This window comes from Equus przewalskii, chromosome 8 (genome assembly GCF_037783145.1).
Source record: "Equus przewalskii isolate Varuska chromosome 8, EquPr2, whole genome shotgun sequence".
NCBI lineage: Eukaryota > Metazoa > Chordata > Mammalia > Perissodactyla > Equidae > Equus > Equus przewalskii.
The window spans coordinates 80944557-80972417 of NC_091838.1; the positions used below are offsets into that span (position 1 = coordinate 80944557).

A 27861-nucleotide genomic window follows, 5' to 3' on the forward strand; every position below is an offset into this window, starting at 1 on the left:
AAAATAATAAAATACTTATGGATAAATTTAGCCAATGAAGTGAAAGATCTGAACACTGAGAACTGTAAGACTTTGACAAAAGAAATTTAACAAGACAAGCAAATGGAAAGATAACCTGTTTTCATGGATCAGAAAAATTAATACTGTTAAAATGTCTGTGATGAGAAAAATAGCTTTTGTTTTTCTGAGTTCCTGCCTAGGCATTTCACAGTATGATAACCCTGCTCACACCCAGAGGCTGGACACTGAGATAAGAACCTGAGTTTAGGATGCCCACCATAAGTTCCTGCTTTGCTTTTCCTGGGGCACCTTTTATTTTATTTTATTTTATTTATTTTATTTTATTTAGAGTCAAGCCTGCAAAAAGTTGGTGGGACTTCTGCCCTAACCACCTTATAAGTAATAGGTACTTGTCACCCTGCTCTCTACCTCCTGCTCACTTAGGACCTGGGACGGAGGAGTGCCCTTCTCCCGGCTCACTGCACCCTCCTGCTTCTGGGATCTGTAAGTAATAAATCTTGTGACCCTACTCCTTTTGTGTGGATGTGAAATAGAGCCTTCAATCAAAATGACTTCATGGGTTTCACTTCCCTGAAGTAGGAGCTCGGATGCTGAGGGAGCTAAATGCTAACCCCGTGGGGGTGGCTTGTGCCTCCTCATTCAGCAGGCCACCACCTGCATATTCTTAATTCAATACACCAGCTTTGGCTTCTCAACACGATGTCCATACTACCCAAAGCCACCTGTAGACTCAGTGCAATCCCTTTCAAAATTACAACGGCATTTTTTACAGAAAAAGCAAAAGCAATCCTAAAATTTGTATGGAACCACAAAAGACCCCAAATAGCCAAAGCAATTCTGAGAAAGAACAAAACTAGAAGCATTACACTCCTGCTTTCAAACTACACTACAAAACTACAGTAATCAAAACAGAGTAGTTCTGGCATAAAAATAGACACACAGACCAATGGAACAGATTAGAGAGCCCACAAATAAACCCCTGCACACATGGTCAATCAACACTTGACAAGAGAGCCAAAAACACTCAATGTGGAAAGGATAACCTCTTCAATAAATGGTGTTGGGAAAACCGAATAACCTCATGCAGAAGAATAAAACTGGACCCCTATCTTACATCACTCAGAAGAATTAACTCGAAATAGATTAAGGACTTAAACATAAGACCTTAAACTGTGAAACTCCTGGAAGAAAACACAGAGGAAAAGCTCCTTGACATAGGTCTTGGCAATGATTTTTTGGATATGACACCAAAAGCACAAGCAACAAAAGCAAAAATAAATAAGTGGGACTACACCAAACTAAAAAGTTTCTGCATGGCAAAAGAAACAATCAACAAAATGAAAAGGCATCCTATAGAATGGGAGAAAATATTTGCAAATCATCTATCTGATAAGGGGTTAATGTCCAAAATATATAAAGAACTCATATAACTCAATAACAGAAAAACAGACAATCCAATTAGAAAATGAACAGAGGACCTAAACAAACATTTTCCAAAGAAGACATACAAATGGCCAACAGGTAGATGAAAAGGTGCTCAACATCACTAATCATCAGGGAAATACAAATCAAAAATGAGATATTACTTCACACCTGTTAGAATGGCTATCCTCAAAAAGACAAGAGATAACAAGTGTTGGCAAGGATATGGAGAAAAGGGAACCCTTGTGCACTGTCAGTGGGAGTGTAAACTGACGCAGCCACTATGGAAACAGTATGGAAGTGCCTCAAAAATTTAAAAATAGGACTCCCATATGATCCAGCTATTCTGTTCTACGTATTTATCCAGAAGACATGAAAACAGGATCTTGAAGAGATATCTGCACTCCCATGTTCAGTGCAGCATTATTCACAATAGCCAAGACATGGAAACAACCTAAGTGTCCATCTACAATGAACAGATAAAGAAAATGTGGTGTATATACAGTGGAATGTTATTCAACCACGAGAAAGAAGGAAATTCTGCCATTTGTGAGAACACGAATGAAACTTGAGGGCATTCCGTTAAGTGAAATAAGTCAGATAGAGACAAATACTGTATGATATCAACATATATGTGGAATCTAAGAGAGCCAAACTCGTAGAAACAGGGTAGGATGGTGGTTACCAGGGGCTGGAGTGTGGAGAAAATGGAGACATGATGGTCAAAGGGCAAAACTTTCAGATAGAAGATGAATATATTCTGGAGACCTAATTCACAGCACTGTGATTATATTTAACAATACTGTATTATATACTTGAAAGTTGCTGAGAGAGTAGAGCTTAAATGTTCTCACCACAAAAAAGAAATGGTAATTATGTGACGTGACGGAGGTGTCAGCTAAAGCTCTGGTGGGAATCGTTTTGCAATATTTAAGTGCATCAAATCAACACACTGTACACCTTAAACTTCCAGTGTTCTATGTCAACTATATCTCAATAAAACCGCAAAAAACTAAAACATGACTAATGATGTTGAACACCTTTCAGAAACTTATTTATCATTTGGATATACACTTTTGTGAGGTGTCTGTTAAAATATTTTCATTTTTTACTGAGCAACATCATTATTTACCTGGGAAAAGCAAATTAAAACTACAATGAGATACCACTATACATGGACCAAAACAGCTAAAATCTACAAGACTGACAACACCAAGCCATGGTGAGGATCTGGCGCACTCGAGACTCCCACGTAGACAGTGTGCATGAATTAAAATAAGCATATTGAATCTCTGGATGGCTGTAGATCGACTAAAGCTCAACATACGTTACAACCTACCACCCAACAAAACCACCCTTAGGCATGCACCCAACACCAGCGTGGGCTTCTGTCCACTTAATATCTTTGCAAGAATACTTATCACTATTTGTAAAGCCAAAAACTGGAAGCCAGCCAAATGTCCATCGCAAGTAGAATGGATAAATTCTGGCCTTTCACATGGTGGAATATCAGCCAGAAAACAAGAGGAACAAACCAACGCAATACACAACCACGTGTGTGAATCTCAGGTAATGGTGAGTGAAAAAAAGCCAAAGACACAGATTTCAGACTTCTGACCTTCCAAACTGTAAGAATCAATTTGTGTTGTTTAAAGAAAAAAAAGATACAAAAGCATGTATACGGTATTTATTTCTTCTATATGAAAGTCAAGAACACACAAAGCTAATCTATGATGATAGAAGTCATAATTACAGTGAGCTTTGCAGAGTTATTGATGGGGACAGGGCACAGGGAACTGAAGGGGTGCTGGAAATGATCCATATCCAGGTCTGGGTGGTGGATGCAAGGAGGAATATGAATATAAAAATAAAAATTCATCAAGCTGCACACATTTGTGCTCATTACTGCATGTAAGTTATACTTCCATAAAAAAGACTCAAAATACCATTTATAATAACAAAAATAAGATATCTAAGAGTATATGTAGTAAAATCCTACAAGACTGTTTTAGAGAAAATTAGAAAATGTTATTGAAAGACATGTAAGACAACAAATAAATGAAGAGACAATATTCATAGACAGGAAGACTAAGTATCATAGAAACGTCAATTTTTCCCCATATTGACACATAGGTTCAATGTAGTTCCAATCAATATTCTAACAGACTACTTTGAGGAAGCTGACAAACTGATTCTAAAATATATATGGAAGATCAAAGGACAGAAAATATCCAAAAAGCTCCTGACCAATAATTCAGAGAGGAGATATGCCCTATCAGATTTCAAAATTTATCACAAGAAGTAGAAAAGAAGCAGCAGCTGTATCTGCCTGAAGACACCCAGAATTTGGAACAACTGACCTAAGACTAGCAGAGTGACTCTGAGTTTTTCAAGAACTCAAGGAGAAGAGAGTCTGTATCAATGGTTCCCAAATTTTGCTGCACATAAGAATCATATGGAACACTTTAAAACACCCTGATGCCCAGGTCACACCGTGCCCGTTAAATGACGGTGTCTACGGGATGGGAGCCAGGTAGTTTTTAAAGATCCTCAGGTGATTACAATGTACAGTGAAGTCTGAGATCCACTGATCTATACTCATAGGCAGTAAGCATAAGAGGGTGTGGCAAATCAGAGAAATACAGGTAATTCAGTATTTCTGGGATACAAACTAAATGAGGGCGCAGGGTAGGCAAAGAGGCTAGACAGGCAGCCAGGGCAAGATCACATGAGCCATACTCGAGACTTTATCCAGAGAGCAATGGGAAACCTCCGGAAGTTGTACAACAGAAGATTCTGCTTTAGAAAGATGACTGTGGTCAAAAAGTGAAAGAGAAAAGGGGGCAAAATGAGCAGCTGGGAGACCAATCAGAGACTACCAAAACGGTCAAGATGGGGAGCGATCAGCGCTTCCACGTGAGCAGTGAAGGTGGATCTAGAGAGAAGGGCTGGAAATACAGAGAAGAAAAAATTGAGGAGACTTGGTGCAATCAAGGAGCTAACAGTTAACCAGCCTGCAGTTATCCAGAGAAATCATCCCTTTCTCGTTGAAAAAAAGACAACTCATAAATCCCCTCCACTGAACACCTACCTAATTTGTTTCCTGGTGACTCACCACCAGCTTGGCTGGAAAAGGAATAATGAGAACAGCGAGATCAATGGTCCTGTGCTGCAACAGGATCACTTGTTGCTGAGGAATGACAAACACCTGGATTTCCATTCTCTCCTGGTGGTTTAGGAAGTTATTTTCCAGCCTGAATTTAAATCAAAGAACTGAGTCAACCTTCCCACTTGCAGGGCTAACAGTAGTCCGCGGATAAGCACACCCCCACAGGTCACTAGACAGATGTCTGGGGCAAGAGCTCAGCTTCAGGGCATTGTGAAGCTTTCTGTCTCACTCAGAGCTGTGCTCCTCGAGCTCCAGGAAAGCAGGAGTAGGCTGACCTTTCCCTGGGCTGAGCCATCGTGCTGTGAAATTACTGTTTGTGAGTCAGAAGGCTGGTGGGTGATACAGGCTAAAGATAACAATGGGCAGGCTGTCCGTGCATCACTAAACTTTTCCTTCAGAAGAAAAGCAGATAATCCACTGAACACAAAACAAAAGCAGTGTATAATCCAACAAATGACCAACACAATCCAAAAACGATTGCAGGTCTAAATTAAAACATAGGATATGGACTTCTGGTTTCCTGAACTGATTAGACAACTGAAGTCACAGGGAAAACTAACCTGAAATCTGTTGACAGGCAGTTACAGAGAAGCAGGACCCCAGCACCTGCACATGTGGGCCTCTGCCAGACCCCATAAAAGCCAGTAGAAAGGTCCAGCTGGAAATCGTTAACGAATTACTAAAGGCCTAGCATGGACTTCAAGAGTGTAAAGCTCCTGGGGGCGGCTGTCCACGTGGTGCAGACTTTTCCACCAGGAGCTCACTGGGAAGATAAGGATCTGCAGAATGCTTCTCCTCAGTGCTGGCTGGGAGGGGAACAAACCACTGCGCCAGGCCAGCCTCTCCTCTCTCCCTACGGGATTGGGACTGAGGCCTTACTGTGCACGGGGGGGTGGGGAGGAACAGCAGACTGTGGCAAAAGGGCACTGATGGGAACCCCCCAAGGCTGGGGGAGGGGAGCGGTGGCCACCAACCAAGCCTGCACCCAGGTTCACGTGGCCCATGTCCCTAGATCAAGAGTCCTCGGGGCCCACAGTTGGACAGGCAAACCGGGAGCGCACAGAGGTCCGGCCTGGGTGAGGTGGTCATTGAAGCCAGCTGCACAGATGAGAAAGTCTTGACAGAGGGCACGAGCTTAGAAACAAAGTAGAAGAGGATATTGAATGGAGCCCTAAGGAATTCCAGGCTGAAATGCTGAAGAGGCAAAGAACCAGCAAATGAAACTTACAAAGAGCTTCCCATGAGGTAGAAGGAAAAGCAAGCTATGAAGGGAGGAGCCAACCTCCAGACTAGGGGATAGAAACTGGAATTAAAAGACAACTAAGACTCTGGCCCTGCCCTCAAGATGCATGCAGTGTGGTGAGGAGGACCAGAGGTGCAGACACTATTACAGTGGCTGGGAACTGGTGTGAGCAGACAGGTACACACGGAGCTGGGGGAATGCAGCCCAGGCCCGGAGGCCAGAGAAAACGCCACCTGAGGGGGCGGCGTCTAACCACTCTCAGGGTTATCGTGAGAGATGGCTGAGGGAACCTACAGGGGGTGCCTTAACAATGCGCCCCGAACACGGGGAGCACTCAATAAATGTTTGTCCTCTTTCTATCCTCTATACTCTCTAGGCTCAGAAAAAACCCAGCTCTCAATAAAATCTCCAGCTGTCTGCTTAAAATCACATGTTTGTGAAAGCCTCAGCCATCCAAGATTTGTAAAGAGAAAAAGAAATTTTGTGGCATTAAGATTCCAACCACCTTTGCCTTTGATTTCCGGGTAACTCAGGATGAGTCACTGTTCTTTAAAAAATAGGTCTGAGGTTCCCAAAACTTAGTTTTTCTTTTCAAGGGGAGCAGCAAACCAGGACAAAGACGCTGAGTAACGTCCCAATGTCAGGGCACAATAACAAAGTAAAGGACAGTTATGAAAGGGAATGTGTATCCCGAAGTGATAGCTCTCAAAGAAAAGCAGTTCCAGGCCACAATGATAAGGTGAAGCATCCGTTATCATTAAATTGTGAAGAAACAAAATATAACAAAATGCAAAATGTAAATGTTTGGGTTTTTCTACCACAAGTCTGCAACTCTAGACAAAGGAGTGAACCATTCCAGCTTCCCACAGGCAGAGCATCTTTAGCTTAATAAACCTGAGACATTTCAGGCCGGAAGGAATGCACTTTTCCACGGGCAACAGAAAAACTTCCAATAGGAGCTCACCAAACTGCTTGACCAGCTACTAAATTCTGTGCTGCAAACCAGGAAGTCCTCCGGCGACAGCCTACAGAGAGGGTGGGGAAGAACACCCTGTGGCGCCAAACCCCAGCGCCAGCCTTCTGAATCTCTGCCCGCGGCGGCCCTCCTCTCCAGCCCACCTGGCTCTCCTGCTTAAGACCTACCCCCCACCCTTGAACGAGTACACTGTCATCCACCACACAGGCTGAATCTCAGGCTACCCCTCCAATCCGCCCCCTACCTTCTCAAAACAGTCTCCATCACAACAAGCTTCTTTTGAAAACCTTTCAATGGCTCTCCAGGATCTTCCAATAAAGCCCAAGTTACTTCTCCGGAGTTTCAGGCCTTCCACATTCCTACCTAGACCTTCTCTTTCTCCTGAATCCTCAATCCTGTCGCCTCCATCCCTATCCACAGGGTCTAGTTCACCCTGGAGTCAGGCCCTGTTCAAGGGCCCTGCATCCAGAAACCAGTACCTGATCATCCCAGCCCAGACAGCTCTCACCTCCCCGAACTCAGGGTCAGGACCACTCCATTCAGCTTCATGACTCGCCTTTCATCCCCTTATTCAATACACATTGACTGGGAATCTTGCTGAGCAAGGCCCTGTCCAGTGTATTGGGAATAGAGAGAAGTAAAGTAAAACAGTGAGGGAGAAGTTGTACTAGCATTCAGAGGTGCCAAGGTGACACTGGCCATGAGAGGACTCATAGGGAGGGGGCGTAAGGGTTTAAAAGAGGAAGTGACTAAAATTGTGATCAGCAGGCTGGCAAAGGATGGGTAGACATTCTAGGTGGAGAAAACAGCACACACAACGGCATGAAACTGGAAAGATCATGCACTCAAAACAATACTTCCGAACAGCCGAACTATGGAATGTAAGGGTCCAGCAGCAAGAATGAGGCCAAAAGGGGGGAGTGAGTTGGGACCAGATTACATAGGGCCTTATATGCCAAAGTGAGAAGCACATTTGTTTTTGAGAAAAATCAAAAACAAAATAGAAGATGGATTCAAAAAGGCACAGGCCAGTGACAGGGAGAAGAGTTACTAGGCTTTTAGAATGGTTCAAATAAAGATGTTCAGAGCGCATGCTGAGGCAAAGGGGGAAGACGGAGTTCAGGGACATGTAAGAGAAACAACAAACGGGACTCAGTGACGAACTGATGGACCTTTAGCAGTGAGAGAAAAAGAACAGTCCAGAATGACCCCCAGGTCTCTCACCTGCACTTCTGGGGAGATGGTAATGGCTTTCATCAACAGAGGAAGCAAAGAAAGATGAGCAGGTGCAGAGTGAACTGCAGTGTATCAGAGTTTATATAGGCTGGATTTGAGGTGCTTTGGGGACTGCCAGGTGAAAATGTCAGGAAGCCAGCTAAAAATATACAAGGGGAATTCAGGACCAGAAATAAGGATTTCAGAGTCATCAGCATAGCGTCGGAATTTTAGGTTATGAGAGTCTAAAATCATTTAGGAGAAATACGGCGTAAGAAAAAGGTTAAGGACAAAACCATTAAGAATATCATTAGCTGGAATGCAGACAAAAACCTAGGAGCCAGTGAGGGAGAATCAAGAGGAAGAAGTCGGTGTGGGAAAGGGAGACAAGAGCATTGCAGACCTCGCGAGGATGAGTGGGGGCCCAGGAACGGCGAGGGGCCTGACCTCAGCAGACTGCAGAGTACGGGGACGAGGAAGCGAAGGGAGAGGAGGGGCTGCCAGAGAGAAATCCGTGGCCGAGGAAAGGATTTGTTCTGTTTTCTTTGGATTTTACGATAAAGATTGAGAGCATTGGCTGAGGGACTGTACAAAACGGCTCAAACCTCAGTGTGCAGAAGACCCCCAGGAACCCTGTCCGAAATTCAGACCCCAGCCCAGTGCCCACAGAGAGGGATTCAGAAGAGCTGGCAGGGCCAAGGAATTTTCATCTTAGCAAGCACCTTCTGGCGCAGGTTGTCCATGGACCACGACTTAGAAAACCACTGGTCAAGTTTAAAAGTCCAAAGAGACAGAATACTTGATCCAGAGCACAAGTCAAGGAATTAGAGGAGAGACATATCTTCCTCCAGCATCAAACAGACGGAAATGCAAACATATTCTAGACTAGAAGAGGAAGCTGAGAAAGCTCTGCCTGATGGCCTCTTTGAAAAGAGGTCATCTGCTGAGAGGAAGGGGTCCAAGACTGCGCAAGAGGACTTGAGAAAGACGGCACAGACAAGAGACACCTGGGCACACGCTTGTCCATATTTTTGAATGAGTGAATATTCAATGGTGAGTGAGCTCCACAATGCAGATAAGCATACTTTCCCCGCAGCAGTAAAATTCATGAGATTCAATGAATGCTATTCAGCAAAGTCAACTGCTTCCTTCTCAAGATGCGAAAGCACCAGATAATTTAAAGGATAGGATTTACCACCACCACTCCTTCCTGGTCCTGGTATCACATGCCTAACAAAAAAAGAAATCCAAGTCCCTGTTTGTCCATGGAACTGTAACAGACATTCAATTCCCAGCAAACCAGAACTTCCCCTCTACAACCACCACAAAGATGTACCTAGAAATATTGTTCTGTTTGTTCTCTAAGGGAGGGAAGGAGCACAAACAGTAAGACAAACTCCCCTGGTTAGCAGGGACCCTGGCACTATTCTGGGACACCTCAGACCAATCGTTTCACCTTTCTGGGACTCCCGTTCCGGTCGTGTAAAATGAACTGCTTGGACAAAATGACACCCGCAGACTCACCTGCTCGTGATACTGAGGATCACGATTTCCCACACCGAAATGGAAATGCCACGTTTAGTTATCATGTCCAACAGAAACAGGCAGCGGGGAAAGCTGAAGTGTCTCTGAAAACACTGATAGCCAGAAAAGTGTACAGAAAGAAAAAACCAAATTAAATAATTAGATTGACTAAAAAGGAAACCAAAAGCAGGTGACGCTTCCATTCACTGTCAAGAAGGAGCAACCCCTGAAGATCGTTTTCCTCTAAAGCATCAACCCTCATAAAATCAAAACACTAAGAGATCAATCGCTGGGAAAGCTCATGGTGCTCACACACGTCCCTCAGACAAACGCACATGCAGCAGCCTGTCTTGATCTTCAACATAATACCTTCATGAAAAACTTCTGGGATAACAGTAATTTTTCAACCTGATCAGATGAAACCGCTGTCATGCAAAGGTATTATTACAAAGATATTTCTATTTTCTTCTTTTAAAAACATTTTACTGTAAAATATGACACTGATTGATAAAACTGCATAAAATAAATATATATTGCTTAATGTATTATTCTTGAAACCACCACACAGATCAAGAAACTGATTTAGCCAGCTCCCCAGCAGCTCTCAATCACTCGTCCAATCATAGCCTCCACCCTTCCCCCTCCTTCCCCTGCAGCAACCACTGTCTTGACCTCAGGGGAGTCATCTCCCTGCTGTTCTTTATTATTTTACCACCCAAACATGTAGCTGTGGACACTACAGTTTAGTTGAACCTGCTTATTTTCAAATGTTGCTTAAGTTTCTTTTAAACCACAGGTAGCCTTTTTATCCGATCCTTTTATGTGTATACGGCAAAATACATAATGTAAAATTTACCACTTTAACCATTTTTAAGCATATAGTTCAGCGGCATTGAGTACATTCACTCTGTTGTGCAACCATCCCCACCATCCATCTCCAGGACTTCATCTCCTTTTTTTCCCCTTATAATTTACCTGTTGAAGAAACCAAGGTCGTTTGACTGTAGAGTTTACCATGGTCCTGACTGGTATCATTTAACAAGTTTTGCTGTCATCTGATTTCCTGGTAAATTGGTAGTTAGAGCTAGAGTGCTGATCAGTTTTATGGGTGATTTTGGGGGTAACACTAATTCATAGGAGGTGTGTGTTCTCCCATCAGGGGGAACATATGTCTGCTTGTCTCTTCTTTTGTTATGTGGATGCTCAGTCTCTCAATCCACTAATCTATTAGGGACTGCAAAATGATGGTATTCTAATTCCATCAACCCTTTTCAAGTGTTAGCTGGAATACTTCTACAAAGAGAAACTCTTCTCATCAACCATTAGGTTGTCCAATGGTACAACTGTACAGAAAGTCAGAATAAATATGCATTACTTATTACTTTCAAAATAATGAATTGGTTACCTATCATTTTCCAAAGGTGGACAATTCTCTCCAGTAGCACTAAGAACTCAAGGTTGAAACACAGCTATCATCCTTACTGATGCTCAAATTGCCAGGGCAGCCTCTTCAGGTTGGGTCCTCTTGACACAACTTTAGTACACTCTGACAGCTTCCTTGCTATAGGTTTCACAGGATGTTCCAAGATCATTTTCCTACATTTCTGGCTCCAGACCTGGAATTGGCCACTTCTCCAAGAAGCCCTGGTTTCTTTGAGTGGGAAAGAGTGTTTCAAGACCCTGATGTGGGCATTAGGGACGCTCATTGCTGCTGAGCTGGTCAGTTTCTAGGCCTTGGTAGCGTAAGGGGCAGATAGATACAGAGATTCATACAAACATACATACAGAGATTTTTAAATACCTCAATTTCTTACTGATGTTTTTTATTCAAATCCTAGACTATAAGGTTTTTACTTAACCTCTATTATCTTACACTGGTTACCTCCTTTCTTCCCTATGAGAATCCTAACTCAAGACCAGATTTGGATGCTAGAATTAGATTATCACAAAATTAATCATTTACTTTATTCCACATTAATACACAGTTTCAGAATACTAATACCAACACCAACATTATCTCTACCAAAATAATTACTGAAAACAGTTTAAAATTACTTTTGCAGACAGTAACATCATCATCAGAATAAGAGTTTTCTACCATCTTCTCCCCCAAAGAACACTGATTTAGACCATCACCCACGAATGAGAGAACCTTTGTGGAAGTGCAGAAGTCCGGTGGAAAGGTTCCAGCACACAAGTGGAGCAAAAAAATCTGAGATTGGAGCACTGAAGAGGGTAAGAGGAACAGTTTGACTTTACCTGCATCACCCCTCCCCCAAGGTGGCTCAGCTCAGGGTCAAGACTTTCTCTTCTCCCAAGGGGAAAAGGGAGAGAAGGTAGGAGTGAGCACTGGCTTCCTCAGGTGTGCTGGATGATGCCAAAGAAGCCCATTTCCCTCTTGCCCCATCCAGAATATTGAGGTCCCAAAAATGTCTTAGAGTCTCTCTTTTAAATCCAGGCAACAATTAAGGATTGCGTGTAGCATTTGCTTGTTCTCTCTCTTCAGTCTCCTTTAATCTAGATCAGTTCTCCCACCTGTTTTTACAACATGGGAATCATTTTGTAAAATCATATACTTTATACAGTTGTTTGGAAGATTAAATAGAAATAATGCAAATAAAGTGGCTAGTTCAGACCTTAGATGCAGTATCTGACAATGCTCAACAAATATTAATTCTCTTCCATGTGTCTACAGCCCATACTGAATCCAGTATCCTGGATTACGTGACAACTATATTTATTGCTGTAAATTTAAAAAGTGCCATCTAATTTCAGAAATCCTAATTAATGTGAGTCCATGCTTGAAAAACAAATTGGGTTCACAGGGGGTCCACAGTTAGGGATTTCTGAAACCGTCAGACAGAGCCATACGTGAATCATATCCCAGTTCCAAGAGGCCATAAATGAGCCTCTGCCACCGAGTTTACAGCTGTCTCCAAATAAGGGCTAAACAATGGCCCCCTGACTGCTCAGACTGAATCACACCAACCATGCACCACCCATGCACCACACTCTCTAACGGGCCTCATGAGCCTTGGTGTCCACGCTTCTCCCCTATACAACTTGCCCTAGATGTGGATATTAAGATTCTTGTCTCGGATTCTACAATTTTCCATGTAAACAACCAGCCAGAGCTTCTATCAACCATTATCAATAAAGAAGGCAGCTAATTAATAATAACTGTGTTCTATTTCACATATGTGCTACATCTAACTGACTGGAAATTAGGCCAGCCTTACATTTACAAACCACTTGGTAACCATAATTCTAGCTCTCTTTGATTTGGTTTTATTTTTTAAAATAGAAGAAGGTATACCCCGACTACGAATCCCAAGTTCCAAGTTTACTTTCAGCTAGAAGGGCAGAGACTCTGCTCCAGAGCTCTGCTACAAAAGGCAGAAACACAATAACATAACAAAATACATCCACAATGAACAAAAAAGCTCAAAGAGCCACCAAAACAAAAAGAGCTCAGGTTTCCACCTTGAGGCCTTCCGTTCTATTTCTCAGGATAACGCGCCACAGATGGGGAGCAGCAGAAGTCACAGTCACCTTTCTTTCCCTCACTTCTCACATCCAGATAATCTCAGCGGGAAGGCGACTTGCTGAGACACACCCCCTGGGACAACAGCTAATCAAGCATTCAGGAGACAAGTGTCGGGCACCATTTATTCTGCCAAATTCCCTTCTTGGGAAAAAGAAAGGCCAGAACCTCTGCCTGTAACCCTCTCTCTACCTATAGAAAAATGCAGTCCAGTGGAATATAGCAGCTTACAAACAGGAAAAAAATACACCTTATCTGATATTTTTAAGTCTTGGTATAACATTAAATCCACTTGACAGTCTCATTTTTTAATGTGTCCAACAGTAAACTTGTACCTTTGCTAATAACATTAAAAATTTTTATTAAGTAATAGTATTATACAAGGAAGCTTATGATGGTTATTGAAACACTACAGAGACTATGGGAGAACAAATTTTATGGAGCATGTTATGGACTGAATGGTTGTGTTTCTCCAAAATTCATGTTGAAGCCCTAAACACAATGTGACAATACAAGGAGGTAGGAGGGCCTTTAAGAGGTAATTATGTTCAGGTGAGGTCATGAGGGTGGCAACTCCACACTGAGGGGGAAAGAGGCCCTCCTTCATTCATCCATTCCACACACATGCAACTGCTCTTTCTCCATTGCGGTCTAGATATCGTGAATACAGGACTGAATAGACAGACAGGGTACTCCTCCCATTAAATTTATATTCTAAAGGATGGAGGCAGACAGACAGGAAACAAGTGCAGTGGAGTAGGTAATGCAAGGTGACGCAACAAGAACGACAGGGGAGGGCAGGTGCTGATTTAGTTGACATAGTTGGGGTGGCCTCTCTGCAGTGAAGACATGTGCACTGAGATCTGAGTAATCAGGTGTGAGTCTTGCAGAACTGTGGGGGAAAGCAATCCAAGTAAGAGAAGTGCAAGTGCTCAGCCCTGGGGCAGGATGGCTGGGCGTGCTCCTGAGACAAGGTGCCCAGGGCAACTGAACTCCTCAGAAGGGCAAAAGTGAAAGAGCTAATTTCCTGTTGTAGGAACACAAACCCCATAAATAGCCTTAGTCTCTGGAGTTCAACGTGACAGCATCACTTCCTAATCATGCAGGTACAGCTGGGAGAGCCTGGCTGGAAAACACAGTCCCATTCCCAGAAAGAAAGGGGCAGACATCTAGTCTCAAGGAAAAACCCACTTCATAACTGATGGTCAGGCCTCCGGGCCTCTGTACCTGCTGCTCCCTTGGAAGGCCTGTCAGGCCCTTGCTTTTTTCTTCATCTAGGAACCTTCCTGGTTCAGGCCCAAGTCACACATCAAGTCTGGGAGCCCCTACAGGATCGTATCAGATAAAAAGAGCTGCATCTCAAGTCCCCGAGTCTCACATGTTCTAATCACGGATTTATTTTTCTGGTCGACCCTCTAAGCAACAATGGGCCACAGAATGGTTACGAGGACAGACTCTGGAGTCAGGCTGCCTGGGTTCAGAGGCCAGCTCTGCCACTTCCTAGCTATGTGACCTTGGAAAAACTGCTCAAATTCTCCGTCCTCATTGGTAAAATGGAGATATTAACAGTACCTATTTCACAGGGCTACTGGGAGCATTAAGTGAGCTGATTTACGTAAACCTCTTAAATGTTAGCTGCTATTATTATTGTTCTCCAGGTGACAGACCATGACTCATTCATCTCTGTTCTCCAAGAGCCTAGCCAAGTGCTTGTCTCATAATAAGTGATGGTTAAACGTCTTGTAATGGGCGGGGTGGACTAATATAACTAACACTTGTTGAGCCCTTACCCTGTTCCAGGTCAAGTACAAATCCTTACAACAACTCTAGAAATTGGTATTATTACCATTTGGTAAATTGGGAAAAAGGCACAGAGAAGTTAAAGTCATTCACCCAAAGTCCCATAGCTGCTAAGTTCTTGTGGCAATATCTGCTGACTGTCTCCAATAATAACCTTCAACTGAACGTTTGTGCCCCCAAATTCCTATGTTGAAGCCCTAACCCGCAATGTGACTGTATTAGGAGACAGGGCCTGTGAGGAGGTGGTAAAGGTTAAAGGAGATCATAAGGATGGGGCCCTAGGCCGACAGGGCTGGTGTCCTTATCAGAGGAAGAGATACCAGAGCTCTCTCCTTCTTCCACGTGAGGACATAGCGAGAAGGCAGCTGTCTGCAAGCCAAGAAGAGGCTCTCACCAGAACCCAACCACGCTGGCACCTTGATCTCAGACTTTCAGCCTCCAGAACTGTGAGAAAATAAATTTCTATTGTACAGCCACACTGTGGCATTTTGTTTTGGCAGCCTGAGCTAACTAATACACTCCACAATGCCTCCAAATGAATGTGTGAATGCATGCTTCATAATTAGACATAATTAATCTATGAAATCTTATCCCTAATCAGCTAGTTCTAATGTTATAACAAATATGAATTCCCATTTCCTCCAGGCTCCATCTCCTTATAGAAATCACCAGACTTTGAAGAAGAACTTTATCATCACAGCTAATTAGATGTCTAATGGATCCATATATATGTTGCATACAAGAGACACATTTCAGCCTTAAAGACACTCACAAAATGAAAGAGAAGGGATGGAAAAAGATACTGCAAATTTCATTGCAAATGGCAATGAAAAGAGAGCTAGGGTAGCAATACTTATATCAGACAAAATAGACTTTAAAACAAAAACTGCAACAAGAGACAAAGAAGGGCACTACATAATGATAAAGGGAATAATCCAACAGGAGGATATAACACTTGTAAATATTTATGCACCCAACATAGGAGCACCTAAATATACAAAGCAATTATTAACAGACATAAAAGGAGAAATAGACAGCAACACAATAACAGTAGGGGAGGTTAACACTCCCCTTACACAACTGGATAGATCACACAAACAGAACATCAATAAGGAAACACTGGCTATAAATGACACATTAGACCAGATGGACTTAGTAGATATATACAGAACATACCATGCAAAAATCGCAGAATACACACTTTTCAAATGCACATGGAACATTCTCCAGGATAGATCATGTATTAGGCCACAAAACAAGTCACAGTAAATTTAAGAAGACTGAAATAATACCAAGCATCTTTTCTGACCACAAAGATATGAAACCAGAAATCACCTATAGGAAAAAAATCAGAAAGACCACAAATATGAGGAGATTAAACTAAATGCTACTGAACAACAATTGGGTCAATGAAGAAATCAAAGGAGAAATAAAAAAATACCTGGAGATGAAAATTAAAATAAAACATCCCAAAATTTATTGGATACAGCAAAAGCAGTTCTAAGAGGGAAGTTTATAGCAATATAGGCCAACTCAAAAACAAGAAAATCTCAAACAAACAATCTAACACTGCAACTAAAGGAACTGGAAAAAGAAGAACAAACAAAGTGCAAAATCAGTAGAAGGAAGGAAATAATAAAATTCAGAGCAGAAATAAATGAAATAGAGACTAAAAAAAACAGGAGAAAAAAATCAATGAAACTAAGATTACCTGGTTCTCTGAAAAGATAAACAAAACTGACAAACCTTTAGCTAGGACTAACCAAGCAAAAAAGAGAGAAGGCTCAAATAAAATCAGAAATGGAAGAAAAGAAATTACAATGGACATCTCAGAAATACAAAAGATTATAAGAGAATATGACGAGAAGCTATACACCAACAAATTGGATAATCTAGAAGACATGGATATATTCTTAGAATCATACAACCTTCCAAAACCAAATCAAGAAGAAATAGAGAATTTCAATAGACCAATCACCAGGAAGGAGATCAAAACAGTAATCAAAAACCTCACAAAAAATAAGAGTCCAGGACCAGATGGCTTCTTTGGTGAATCCTACCAAACATGCAAAGAAGACTTAATACCTATCCTTCCCCAACTCTTGCAAAAAACTGAAGAGGAGGGGAAGCTTCCTAATTCATTCTACGAGGCCAACATTACCCTGATACCAAAACCATACAAGAACAGCACAAAAAAAGAAAATTACAGGCCAATATCACTGATGAACATCGATGCAAAAATCCTCAACAAAATCCTAGCAAATCACATACAACAATACATTTAAAAAAATGATACACTGTGATCAAGTGGGATTTATTCCAGGGAAGCAGGGATGGGTCAACATCCACAAATCAATCAACATGATACACCACATTAACAAGATGAAGAATAAAAATCATATGATCATCTCAATAGATGCAGAGAAAGCATTTGAAAAGATAGAGCATCCATTTATGATTTAAAAAAAATACTCTGAATAAAATGGGTATAGAAGGAAAGTACCTCAACATATTAAAGGCCATATATGACAAACCCACAGCTAATATCACTCTCAATGGAGAAAAACTGAAATCTATCCCTCTAAGAACAGGAACGAGACAAGGATGCCCACTTTCACCACTCTTATTTAACATAGTGTTGGAAGTTCCACCCAGAGCAATCAAGCAAGAAAAAGAAATAAAAGGGATCCAAATTAGAAAAGAAGGAGTAAAACTGTCACTATTTGCAGATGACATGATTTTATATATAGAAAACCCTAAAGAATCCACCAAAAAACTTTTAGAAATAATAAATGAATACAGTAAAGTTGCAGGATACAAAATCAACATGCAAAAATCAGTTGCATTTCTGTAAACTAACAACGATATAGCAGAAAGAGAAATTAAGAATACAAATTCATTTACAACTGCAACAAAAACAATAAAATACCTAAGAATAAAATTTAACCAAAGAGGTGAAAGATCTGTACACTTAAAACTATAAAACATTGTTGAAAGAAATTGAAGAAGACACCAAAAGATGGAAAGATATTCCATGCTCTTGGACTGGAAGAATTAACATAGCTAAAATGTGTATACCCCCTAAAGCAATATACAGATTCAGTGCAATCCCTATCAAAGTTCCAATGACATTTTTCACAGAAATAGAACAAAGAATCCTAAAATTTATATGGAACAACAAAAGACCCCGAATAGCCAAAGGAATCCTGAGAAAAAAGAACAAAGTTGGAGGTATCACACTCCCTGAATTCTATGTGCACTACAAAGCTATAATAATCAAAACAGCAAGGTACTGGCACAAAAGCAGACACACGGATCAATGGAACAGAATTGAGAGCCAGAAATAAACCCACGCATTCATGGACAGCTAATTTTCAACGAGGGAGCCAAGAGCATACAATGGAGACAGGAAAGTCTCTTCAATAAATGGTGTTGGGAAAACTAGACAGCTACATGCAAAAGAATGAAAGTAGACCATTATCTTATACCATATACAAAAATTAACACAAAATGGGTTAGAGACTTGAATGTAAGACCTGAAACCACGAAAATTCTAGAAGAAAACATAGGCAGTATGCTCTTTAACATCAGTCTTAGCAGCATATTTTCAAGTACCATGTCTGACTGGGCAAGGAAAACAATAGAAAAAAATTAAAATAAACAAATGTGACTACATCAAACTAAAAAGTTTCTGCACAGCAAAGGAAACCATCAACAAAATGAAAAGACAACCTAACAACTGGGAGAAGATATTTGCAAACCATGTATCTGATGAAAGGTTAATATTGAAGATATATAAAGAACTCATACATCTCAACAACAACAAAAAAACTAACAACCCAATTAAAAAACGGCAAAAGATCTGAACAGACATTTCTCCAAAGAAGATATACAGATGGCCAATAGGCACATGAAAAGATGTTCAACATTGCTAATTATCAGGGAATTGCAAATAAAAACTACAAGGAGGGGCCAGCCCGGTGGGGCAGCAGTTAAGTGCGCACATTCCGCTTCGGCAGCCCAGGGTTGGACAGTTTGGATCCTGGGTGCGGACATGGCACCGCTTGGCAAGCCATGCTGTGGTAGGTGTCCCACATATAAAGTAGAGGAAGATGGGCACAGATGTGAGCTCAGGGCCAGTCTTCCTCAGCAAAAAAATGAGGAGGATTGGTAGCAGATGTTAGCTCAGAGCTAACCTTCCTTAAAAAAAAAAAAACCTACAAGGAGATATCTCCTCACTCTCACCAGAATGGCTATTATTAACAAGACGGAAATAACAAGTGTTGGAGAGGATGTGGAGAGAAGAGAACTCTCATATACTGCTATACTGCTAGTGGGAGAGCAAACTGGTGCCAGCCACTATGGAAAACAGCATGGAGCTTCCTCAAAAAATTAAGAATAGAACTATCATATGATCCAGCTATTCCACACTGGGTATTTATCCAATGAACACGAAAACATGAATGCGTAAAGATATATGCACCTCTATGTTCACTGCAGCATTATTCACAATAGCCAAGACTTGGAAGCAACCCAGGTGCCCATCAAGGGATGAATGGATAACAAAGATGTGGTATATATACACAATGGAACACTACTCAGCCATAAAGAAGGATGAAATTTTGCCATTTGTGACAACATGGAGGGACCTTGAGGGTATTAAGCTAAGGGAAATAAGTCAGAAGGAGAAAGTCAAATACCATATGATCTCACTCATAAGTAGAAGATAAAAACAAGAACAAAAAAACACACAGAGATTGGATTGGTGGTTACCAGAGTTCGAGAAGAGGGGACGGAGGAGGGCAAAAGGGGTGATTAGGCACATGTGTATGGTAATAGATTGTAATTAGTCTTCGGTGGTAAACATGACATAATCTATACAGAAATGGGAATATAATGATGTACACCCCAAATTTATATAATGTTATAAACCAATGTTACTGCAATAAAAAGAAATTTTAAAAAATAATAAAACTGCTCTAAAAAAAATGTCTAAGGGATCACAGCAGTTACACTTGAAAAAATGTAGTAATACCTACATTCCAGTAATTTAGTATTACCTCCTGGAAAATGAGCACAAAATAGTGAAGAGCGTGAATTAAGAAATCATTTAACTAAAAAGTACTTTTATTACTTTCCATATACACAGTAACTCACTGGGTTAACTAAGTGCCCAGGAGAAGTCTCAAGCTGCTTGAGTTAATGAATGACAAGCAAGTTACAGAGACAGAACAGCAGGCCTGGAGGAACGGTGATTGCTACAATGTATCTGGAGACCACAATGTGCTAATTAAAATTGGGAAGGAGCTTACCATCACTGAGATCTTGGAGAAGATTCTCCTGGCAAGAGAAATCCAGCTTCACTTTGATGTTGACGATGAAAGTGGCCACCTTTCCAGGTTGCAAAGGAAACTGGGCAACAGTTTCTTCTAGTTTCCAGCTCAAGAAGTCGCCATACAACTTTTCTACAATGACAATAATAATGGTGGTAATGATGATGTGACTGAGGCAATATGAAATTACTAATCCATCTAGAAAATTCTGATGCATTTTCAAAGGCAAAGAAAAATGCAAACCATTTACAATGGGAGAGATCAAAGAAAGTACCAAGAAAATTCCAGAATCAGGGGTGTTGCGAGGCAATCACCTGCATCTATGAGTGAGGCACAAAGAGGAAGCAGGGCAGCAATGAGCTTGGAGCCAGGTCTTCTTTGCTCCCTCTGAGCAGCCTCTTCTCACTGACAAAAGCACAGCACTCTTTGCTCTTATAAATTGAATCAGAGCTAAACTAAATTTCTCTGTAAGTATTTTCTATACTACATCACCTTAGAGAGAAACAGATCCACATTCAGTGGGAGAAGCATATCCAACAGGAGAGACCCTGTTCAGGAAGAAGAACGCGGAATCAGAAATGCTGACCCGGGCGCAGGATTTGGGAAGGGCCCATGGAGAGGAGGAGGTCCCTTGGCTCTCCCGCAAACCCACTCTCTCCTGAAAAGACCTTGCCTCCTGGAGTCAAATGGCCATGGGCTTGATGCCCTCTTGTCACTGACTAATTGGAGCAGGCTGGAGAGGGATGATTCCTCTAAGCCAAGGTTTCTTCATGTGTAAAACGGGGATGACAACTCCCACAGCACAGGGCTGTTTTACAGATTAAACTAAGTAGTGTCCATAGAGCGCTGTAAAAACTAAAGGTGAAACGCACTGAGGGAAGAAGGGCGCCAGGCAGGAGACAGAGGGAGGGCCACCATCTGGAAGCAGCTGTGTCACCTCACGGCTCCCGCTCCTGCCAGACGAGCCCTAATTTAATAAAGATTGGGGGTGTGGGGTAAGGCCTAAAATCAAGGCCCAATCTCAAGTGCTGCCTCGACACCTGGTGAAGCCAGGAGGGCCTCAAATGGCTTCCTCACAAGTTCCTCTCCTCAGTCTGCATCCGTGGATAAGGTCCCCCAGCCAAAGAACCCTCCTTGCCACGGGGATCAGCGCAGTTCCTGCTTATCCCTGAGTGGCAGGTTTTGGCTCCCTGCCAGCCTACAGAAGTATTCAAACAAGCCAACCACATCTTCCTGTGGGAACCAGGGGGCACCCTGCCCACTCCATCCGACAAATTCCGCCTCCCACAAACTCTTGGGGGTTTCAGGCATAACCCCCAAGTGGCCCTGCATGGCAAACAGTGTCCTCCTCCCCAGGCTGGGAGCATGCTGACTAGTAAACTGCCGTCCCTCCCATCTGTCCAGTGTCAGGTGTCGAGTGTTCTGCCATCCCAATAACCCTAAGGCGAGAATCCCTCCTCACCAATGAGGCGAATAGGAGGTCCTTAAGACAGGTCCCTCCCTCCACCAAGAAGGTCCTGCTGTGGTTCTCAGCTCTGACTGGAGAGCCCAGCCCCCTGACTCTGCCGATACCCCTCCTCCGATGTCCCTCCAGTCCTGGAGGTGGGAGTGACTTGCTGCTGTTCCCATCTCTGGGTTACCTTACCATCTCCCTTTTTATGAACCCATTCTCTGTGCTAAGTTTCCTCCATCAGAATAAGGTAACTGAGGCTTAGAAAGATCAAGTAACTTGCTCATGGTCAAAAACTAGGAAAAGATCTAGAATTCTAGATCCAAATGATTCTAGAGCCATTACATTCACTTCCTACATGACAGCGCCTCAGGGTAGAGTTAAAACATAAAGTTCTGCTCTTAGGACCCAGAAATCAACCTCGCAAGACTTCAGTGGAAGATGGAGAGCTTGACTGAGGGCCATACTGAAGAAAAAAGATCTGTGGGGCTCGCTAACTGCAAGAACATGATGCCAACTGTGCCACGAATGCAAAAGAAGTTCCTGTCTTCCTGCCCGAGGTGTGCTCAGCCACGGCGTGGTCCCTCCAGAACTGGCCACGCTCCAGAAAGAACACGTCTAATAGATCACAGTTATTCTCAGTGTCCCTAAAGAAGGATGCTGACAAACAGGAACAGATCAGGCTGGTGTCCTTGAAAGGTATTTAGAAACCACACCACATCCACTTATTTACTCAGTTGTTCATTGAACACCTCGGATGTGCCAGACACTTTCCACATGCAAGTTATCTCACTTACTCCTCACAATAACCCAGTGGAGTAGTGGTTATTATCCCCACTGGAAACCAAGGAGGTTAACATACATGATCAAGGTCATTCAGCTGGTAAGTAGAAGACTTGGCATATAATTGATGCTCAATAAATATTAGTTGCACTGTGGCATCACCAATTCCACTGGTTTACAAGGTGTTCAGATGTTTTGTAAATTGATATTACATTATTTCAGAATTATCTAGAGAAAGATGGACAGTTAGGAAAAGGATGACTGGACTGTTGAGAGTGCTGGTTCCTGGAAAGTAAGACTCCACTGTCAACCTAAGGGGTTAATCACCACCGGCTGGGATTCCTGGGTACTTGACAGCACACCACAGATACATCTACCCGAGCCTGGATGTCAGGGAAAACTTCCTGGAAAGACTGCTGTTCAGACGAGACTTGAAAGATGAGGAGAAGTCAGGCAGATTAAAAAGAGGGAGTGGAAACTTGTGCAATTGACTCTGGACTTGCTACGGGTGTGTTTCCCCGTTCCCTTGTATGTGTAATGTGTTTAATTGACATTACACTCAAAACTCCCCACAAACACATAGGTATTGTCATCTTTTTCCTATATAATAATCTACAGAACATATAGATTCTAGACGTTTGCTGATAATTATTTTACTTTTGAAGATGTGGCAGTAGCCTAATCTGGAAAACACTGATTAAGTTTTACAAATTGACCTGACCTCTAGTTTGAACTACAGTCTTGAAATTTAAACCGCCTGCTGGATGTACTCGCTGGGTGTTTTCCCACTGCCCAACTCCAAAATGGAAGTTATTGTCTTCTCTCCCAAACCATTAATATCACCAAAATCCTCTCAATGACCCAGTAACTCACATTCTATAAATATGTGTTAACCAGATTAATACATTCTTTGTCTTTATTTTTCAGTCCAGTAAGTTAATTCAGAATGCAAGGGGACATGAGATGCCAGACTACGTAAAGCCAGGACAGAAAACCACTTGGCCCTGCTTCCTGGAAGTCCGGGTCCCAAAGCCCCAGGAATTCCTAAGGGCATGCTAACTTCTTTAAAGAGCCTATCCATCTGCTACATCAGCACGGGCCAACCTGTCGATGAAATGCCAATACCAGCTAAGACACTGAGGCCCTGCAAAGACCTCCCCTCCCAAAGATTCGATCAGGCTATCTCTGAAATGTAGGCATCACGAGCCAGCCACTCACTCAGATCCTTTCCTGTGGATGGGCAAGATCTAGGTGAGAGCTCTCAGGTGCATCTCCAGCTAAACCAGCACACAGGGCCCCAACAATATTGAAAGGCCTTGGGGAGAGCAGTCTGGTCTCCCGCTCTGTGCCCTAGCTACCCTCCCAACATGCTGCTCCCTCTGTCGAGAAGACCTAGCCCACTTTCCTGCAGAGTGAATTCTGACTCATCCTTCAACCCAACTCCCAGCTCCTTCCTGCGATGCCTCTCCCACCCCACACTGCTCCTCAGGGCTCTGGTGTGCGCCTCTATTAGAACGTCACCTCTTGTGTTAAGCAGCTCACTCTTCTACCCATGGATCAACAACTGGAAGGTTTGCACTAGACCTTGCCTTTGAAGCTCACCACCCCCTCGAGAGGCAGGGCACTGTGCTGGTTAAGAACATCGGCTTCAGGACAGAACTGCTTGGGTTCAAATCCTGGCTGTATCATCCAAAAACAGCAGGTTACACATTCTTCTCAAGTGCACATGGAACATTCTCAAGGATTGACCATATTTTGGGAACCAAAGCAAACATCAATAAATACAAGAGAGTTGAAATAATATCAAGCATCTTTTCTGATCATAACGCTATTAAACTAGAAATCAACTACAAGAAAAAAGCAGAGAAAGGTGCAAAAATGTGGAGACTAAACAACACGCTTCTCAACAAACAATGGATCATTGAAGAAATTAAAGAAGAAATCAAATATTATCTGGAAACAAATGAAAATGAGAACACGACATACCAAATCATTTGGGATGCAGCAAAAGCAGTCCTAAGAGGGAAATTCATCGCAATACAGGCTCACCTCACTAAACAAGAAAAAGCTCACGTAAGCAACCTCAAACGACACCTAACAGAACTAGAAAAAGAAGAACAAACAAGGCCCAGAGTCAGTAGAAGGAGGGAAATAATAAAAATAAGAGCAGAAATAAACGATATTGAAACAAAAAAGACAATAGAAAGGATCAATGAAACAAAGAGTTGGTTCTTCGAAAGAATTAACAAAATTGACAAACCCCTAGCCAGACTCACCAAGAAAAGAAGAGAGAAATCGCAAATTAATAAAATCAGGAATGACAGAGGAGAAATCACAACAGATACCAATGAAATACAAGAGATCATAAGAGAATACTATGAAAAACTATATGCCAACAAATTGAACAACCTGGAAGAAATGGACAAATTCCTAGACTCCTACAATCTCCCCAAACTGAATCAGGAAGAAATGGAGAATCTGAATAGACCAATCACAAGTAAGGAAATAGAAACGGTAATCAAAAACCTCCCCAAAAATAAGAGTCCAGGACCAGACGGCTTCTCTGGAGAATTCTACCAAACATTCAAAGAAGACTTAATACCTATTCTCCTCAAACTGTTCCAGAAAATTGAGAAAGATGGAGAACTCCCTAACACATTCTATGAAGCCAACATCACTCTGATCCCCAAACCTGACAAGGACAACACAAAGAAGGAGAACTACAGGCCGATATCACTGATGAACATAGATGCAAAAATCCTCAACAAAATTTTGGCTAACCGATTACAGCAATACATCAAAAAGATTATACACCATGATCAAGTGGGATTTATACCAGGGACACAGGGATGGTTCAACATCCGCAAGTCAATCAACGTGATACACTACATCAACAAAATGAAAACCAAAAACCACATGATCATCTCAATAGATGCAGAGAAAGCATTCGACAAGATCCAACACCCATTTATGATAAAAACCCTCAGTAAAATGGGTATAGAAGGAAAGTACCTCAACATAATAAAGGCCATATATGATAGACCCACAGCCAACATCATACTCAATGGACAAAAGCTGAAAGCCATCCCTCTGAGGACAGGAACAAGACAAGGGTGCCCACTTTCACCACTCCTATTCAACATAGTTCTGGAGGTGCTGGCCAGAGCAATTCGGCAGGAAAAAGAAATAAAAGGAATCCAAATAGGTAACGAAGAAGTAAAACTCTCGTTGTTTGCAGACGACATGATCTTATACATAGAAAACCCCAAAGAATCCACAGAAAAACTATTAGAAATAATCAACAACTACAGCAAAGTAACAGGGTATAAAATTAACGTGCATAAATCAGTAGCATTTCTATACACTAACAATAAACTAACAGAAAAAGAACTCAAGAACTCTATCCCATTCACAATCGCAACGAAAAGAATAAAATACCTTGGGATAAACTTAACCAAGGAAGTGAAGGATCTATACAATGAAAACTACAAGACTTTCTTGAAAGAAATAGGCGATGACATAAAGAGATGGAAAAACATTCCTTGCACATGGATTGGAAGAATAAACATAGTTAAAATGTCCATACTACCTAAAGCAATATACAGGTTCAATGCTATCCCAATCAGAATCCCAAGAACATTCTTCACAGAAATTGAACAAACAATCCTAAAATTCATATGGGGCAACAAAAGACCGCGAATTGCTAAAGCAATCCTGAGCAAGAAAAACAAAGCCGGCGGAATCACAATCCCCGATTTCAAAACATACTACAAAGCTACAGTGATCAAAACAGCATGGTACTGGTACAAAAACAGGTCCACAGATCAATGGAACAGAATTGAAAGCCCAGAGATAAAACCACACATCTATGGACAGCTAATCTTCGACAAAGGAGCAGAGGGCCTACAATGGAGAAAAGAAAGTCTCTTCAACAAATGGTGCTGGGAAAACTGGACAGCCACATGCAAAAGATTGAAAATTGACCATTCTTTTTCACCACACACCAAAATAAACTCAAAATGGATCAAAGACCTAAAGATTAGGCCTGAGACAATAAGTCTTTTGGAAGAGAATATAGGCAGTACACTCTTTGACATCAGTTTCAAAAGAATCTTTTCGGACACTGTAACTCCTCAGTTGAGGGAAACAATAGAAAGAATAAACAAATGGGACTTCATCAGACTAAAGAGCTTCTTCAAGGCAAGGGAAAACAGGATTGAAACAAAAAAACAGCTCACTAATTGGGAAAAAATATTTACAAGCCACTTATCCGACAAAGGGTTAATCTCCATAATATACAAAGAACTCACACTGCTTAACAACAAAAAAACAAACAACCCGATCAAAAAATGGGCAGAGGACATGAACAGACATTTCTCAAAAGAAGATATGAATATGGCCAATAGACACATGAAAAGATGTTCATCATCGCTAATCATCAGGGAAATGCAAATCAAAACTACACTAAGATATCACCTTACCCCCGTTAGATTGGCAAAAACATCCAAAACCAAGAACGACAAATGTTGGAGAGGTTGTGGAGAAAGAGGAACCCTCATACACTGTTGGTGGGAATGCAAACTGGTACAGCCACTATGGAAAACAGTATGGAGATTTCTCAAAAAGTTAAAAATAGAAATACCCTATGACCCAGCCATCCCATTACTGGGTATCTATCCTAAGAACCTGATATCAGATATCTCAAGAGTCCGTTGCACCCCTATGTTCATCGCAGCATTATTTACAATAGCCAAGACGTGGAACCAGCCTACATGCCCAGAAACTGATGATTGGATAAAGAAGATGTGGTATATATACACAATGGAATACTACTCAGCCATAAAAAAAGACGAAATTGGCCCATTCACAACAATGTGGATGGACCTCGAGGGCATTATGTTAAGCGAAATAAGTCAGTCAGAGAAAGACGAACTCTATATGACTCCACTCATAGGTGGAAATTAGCATATTGATAAGGAGATCTGATCGGTGGTTACCAGGGAAAAGGGGGGGTGGGGGGAGGGTACGGAGGGGGAAGTGGTGTACCCACAACATGACTAACAAAAATGTACAACTGAAATCTCACAAGGTTGTAATCTATCTTAACATAAAAAAATAAAAAAATAAAAAAATAAAATAAAATAAAATAAAATAAAATAAAATAAAAAAAAAATCCTGGCTGTAGCTGGGTATCCCTAGGTAAGTCACCAAACTCCCATGTGCTTCAGTTTACTCATCTATACAACAGGTTGTCACGAAGACTAAATGAGGTAATAAAAGTAAAGTACTGAGAACAAGGCCTGGCTGAGAATAAGCACTCAGCTGGAGTTAGTTATCACTCCTGTCACCCCATCTCCCAATCCCGGCTGGACAATCATAGC

General features: G+C 41.8%; 1 protein-coding gene across 9 annotated transcripts in view; it reads right to left on the reverse strand.

Annotated features, from left to right (window-relative positions):
• The window catches only part of TRAPPC9 (trafficking protein particle complex subunit 9), a 626356-nt gene that overhangs the window by 428305 nt on the left and 170190 nt on the right, over positions 1–27861 (reverse strand). For all 9 annotated transcript variants that reach the window (XM_070631024.1, XM_070631026.1, XM_070631021.1 and 6 more), the window contains one exon: positions 20227–20379. In XM_070631024.1, coding sequence (XP_070487125.1) covers positions 20227–20379 — 153 coding nt within the window. The remainder of the gene's footprint in view (positions 1–20226; positions 20380–27861) is intronic.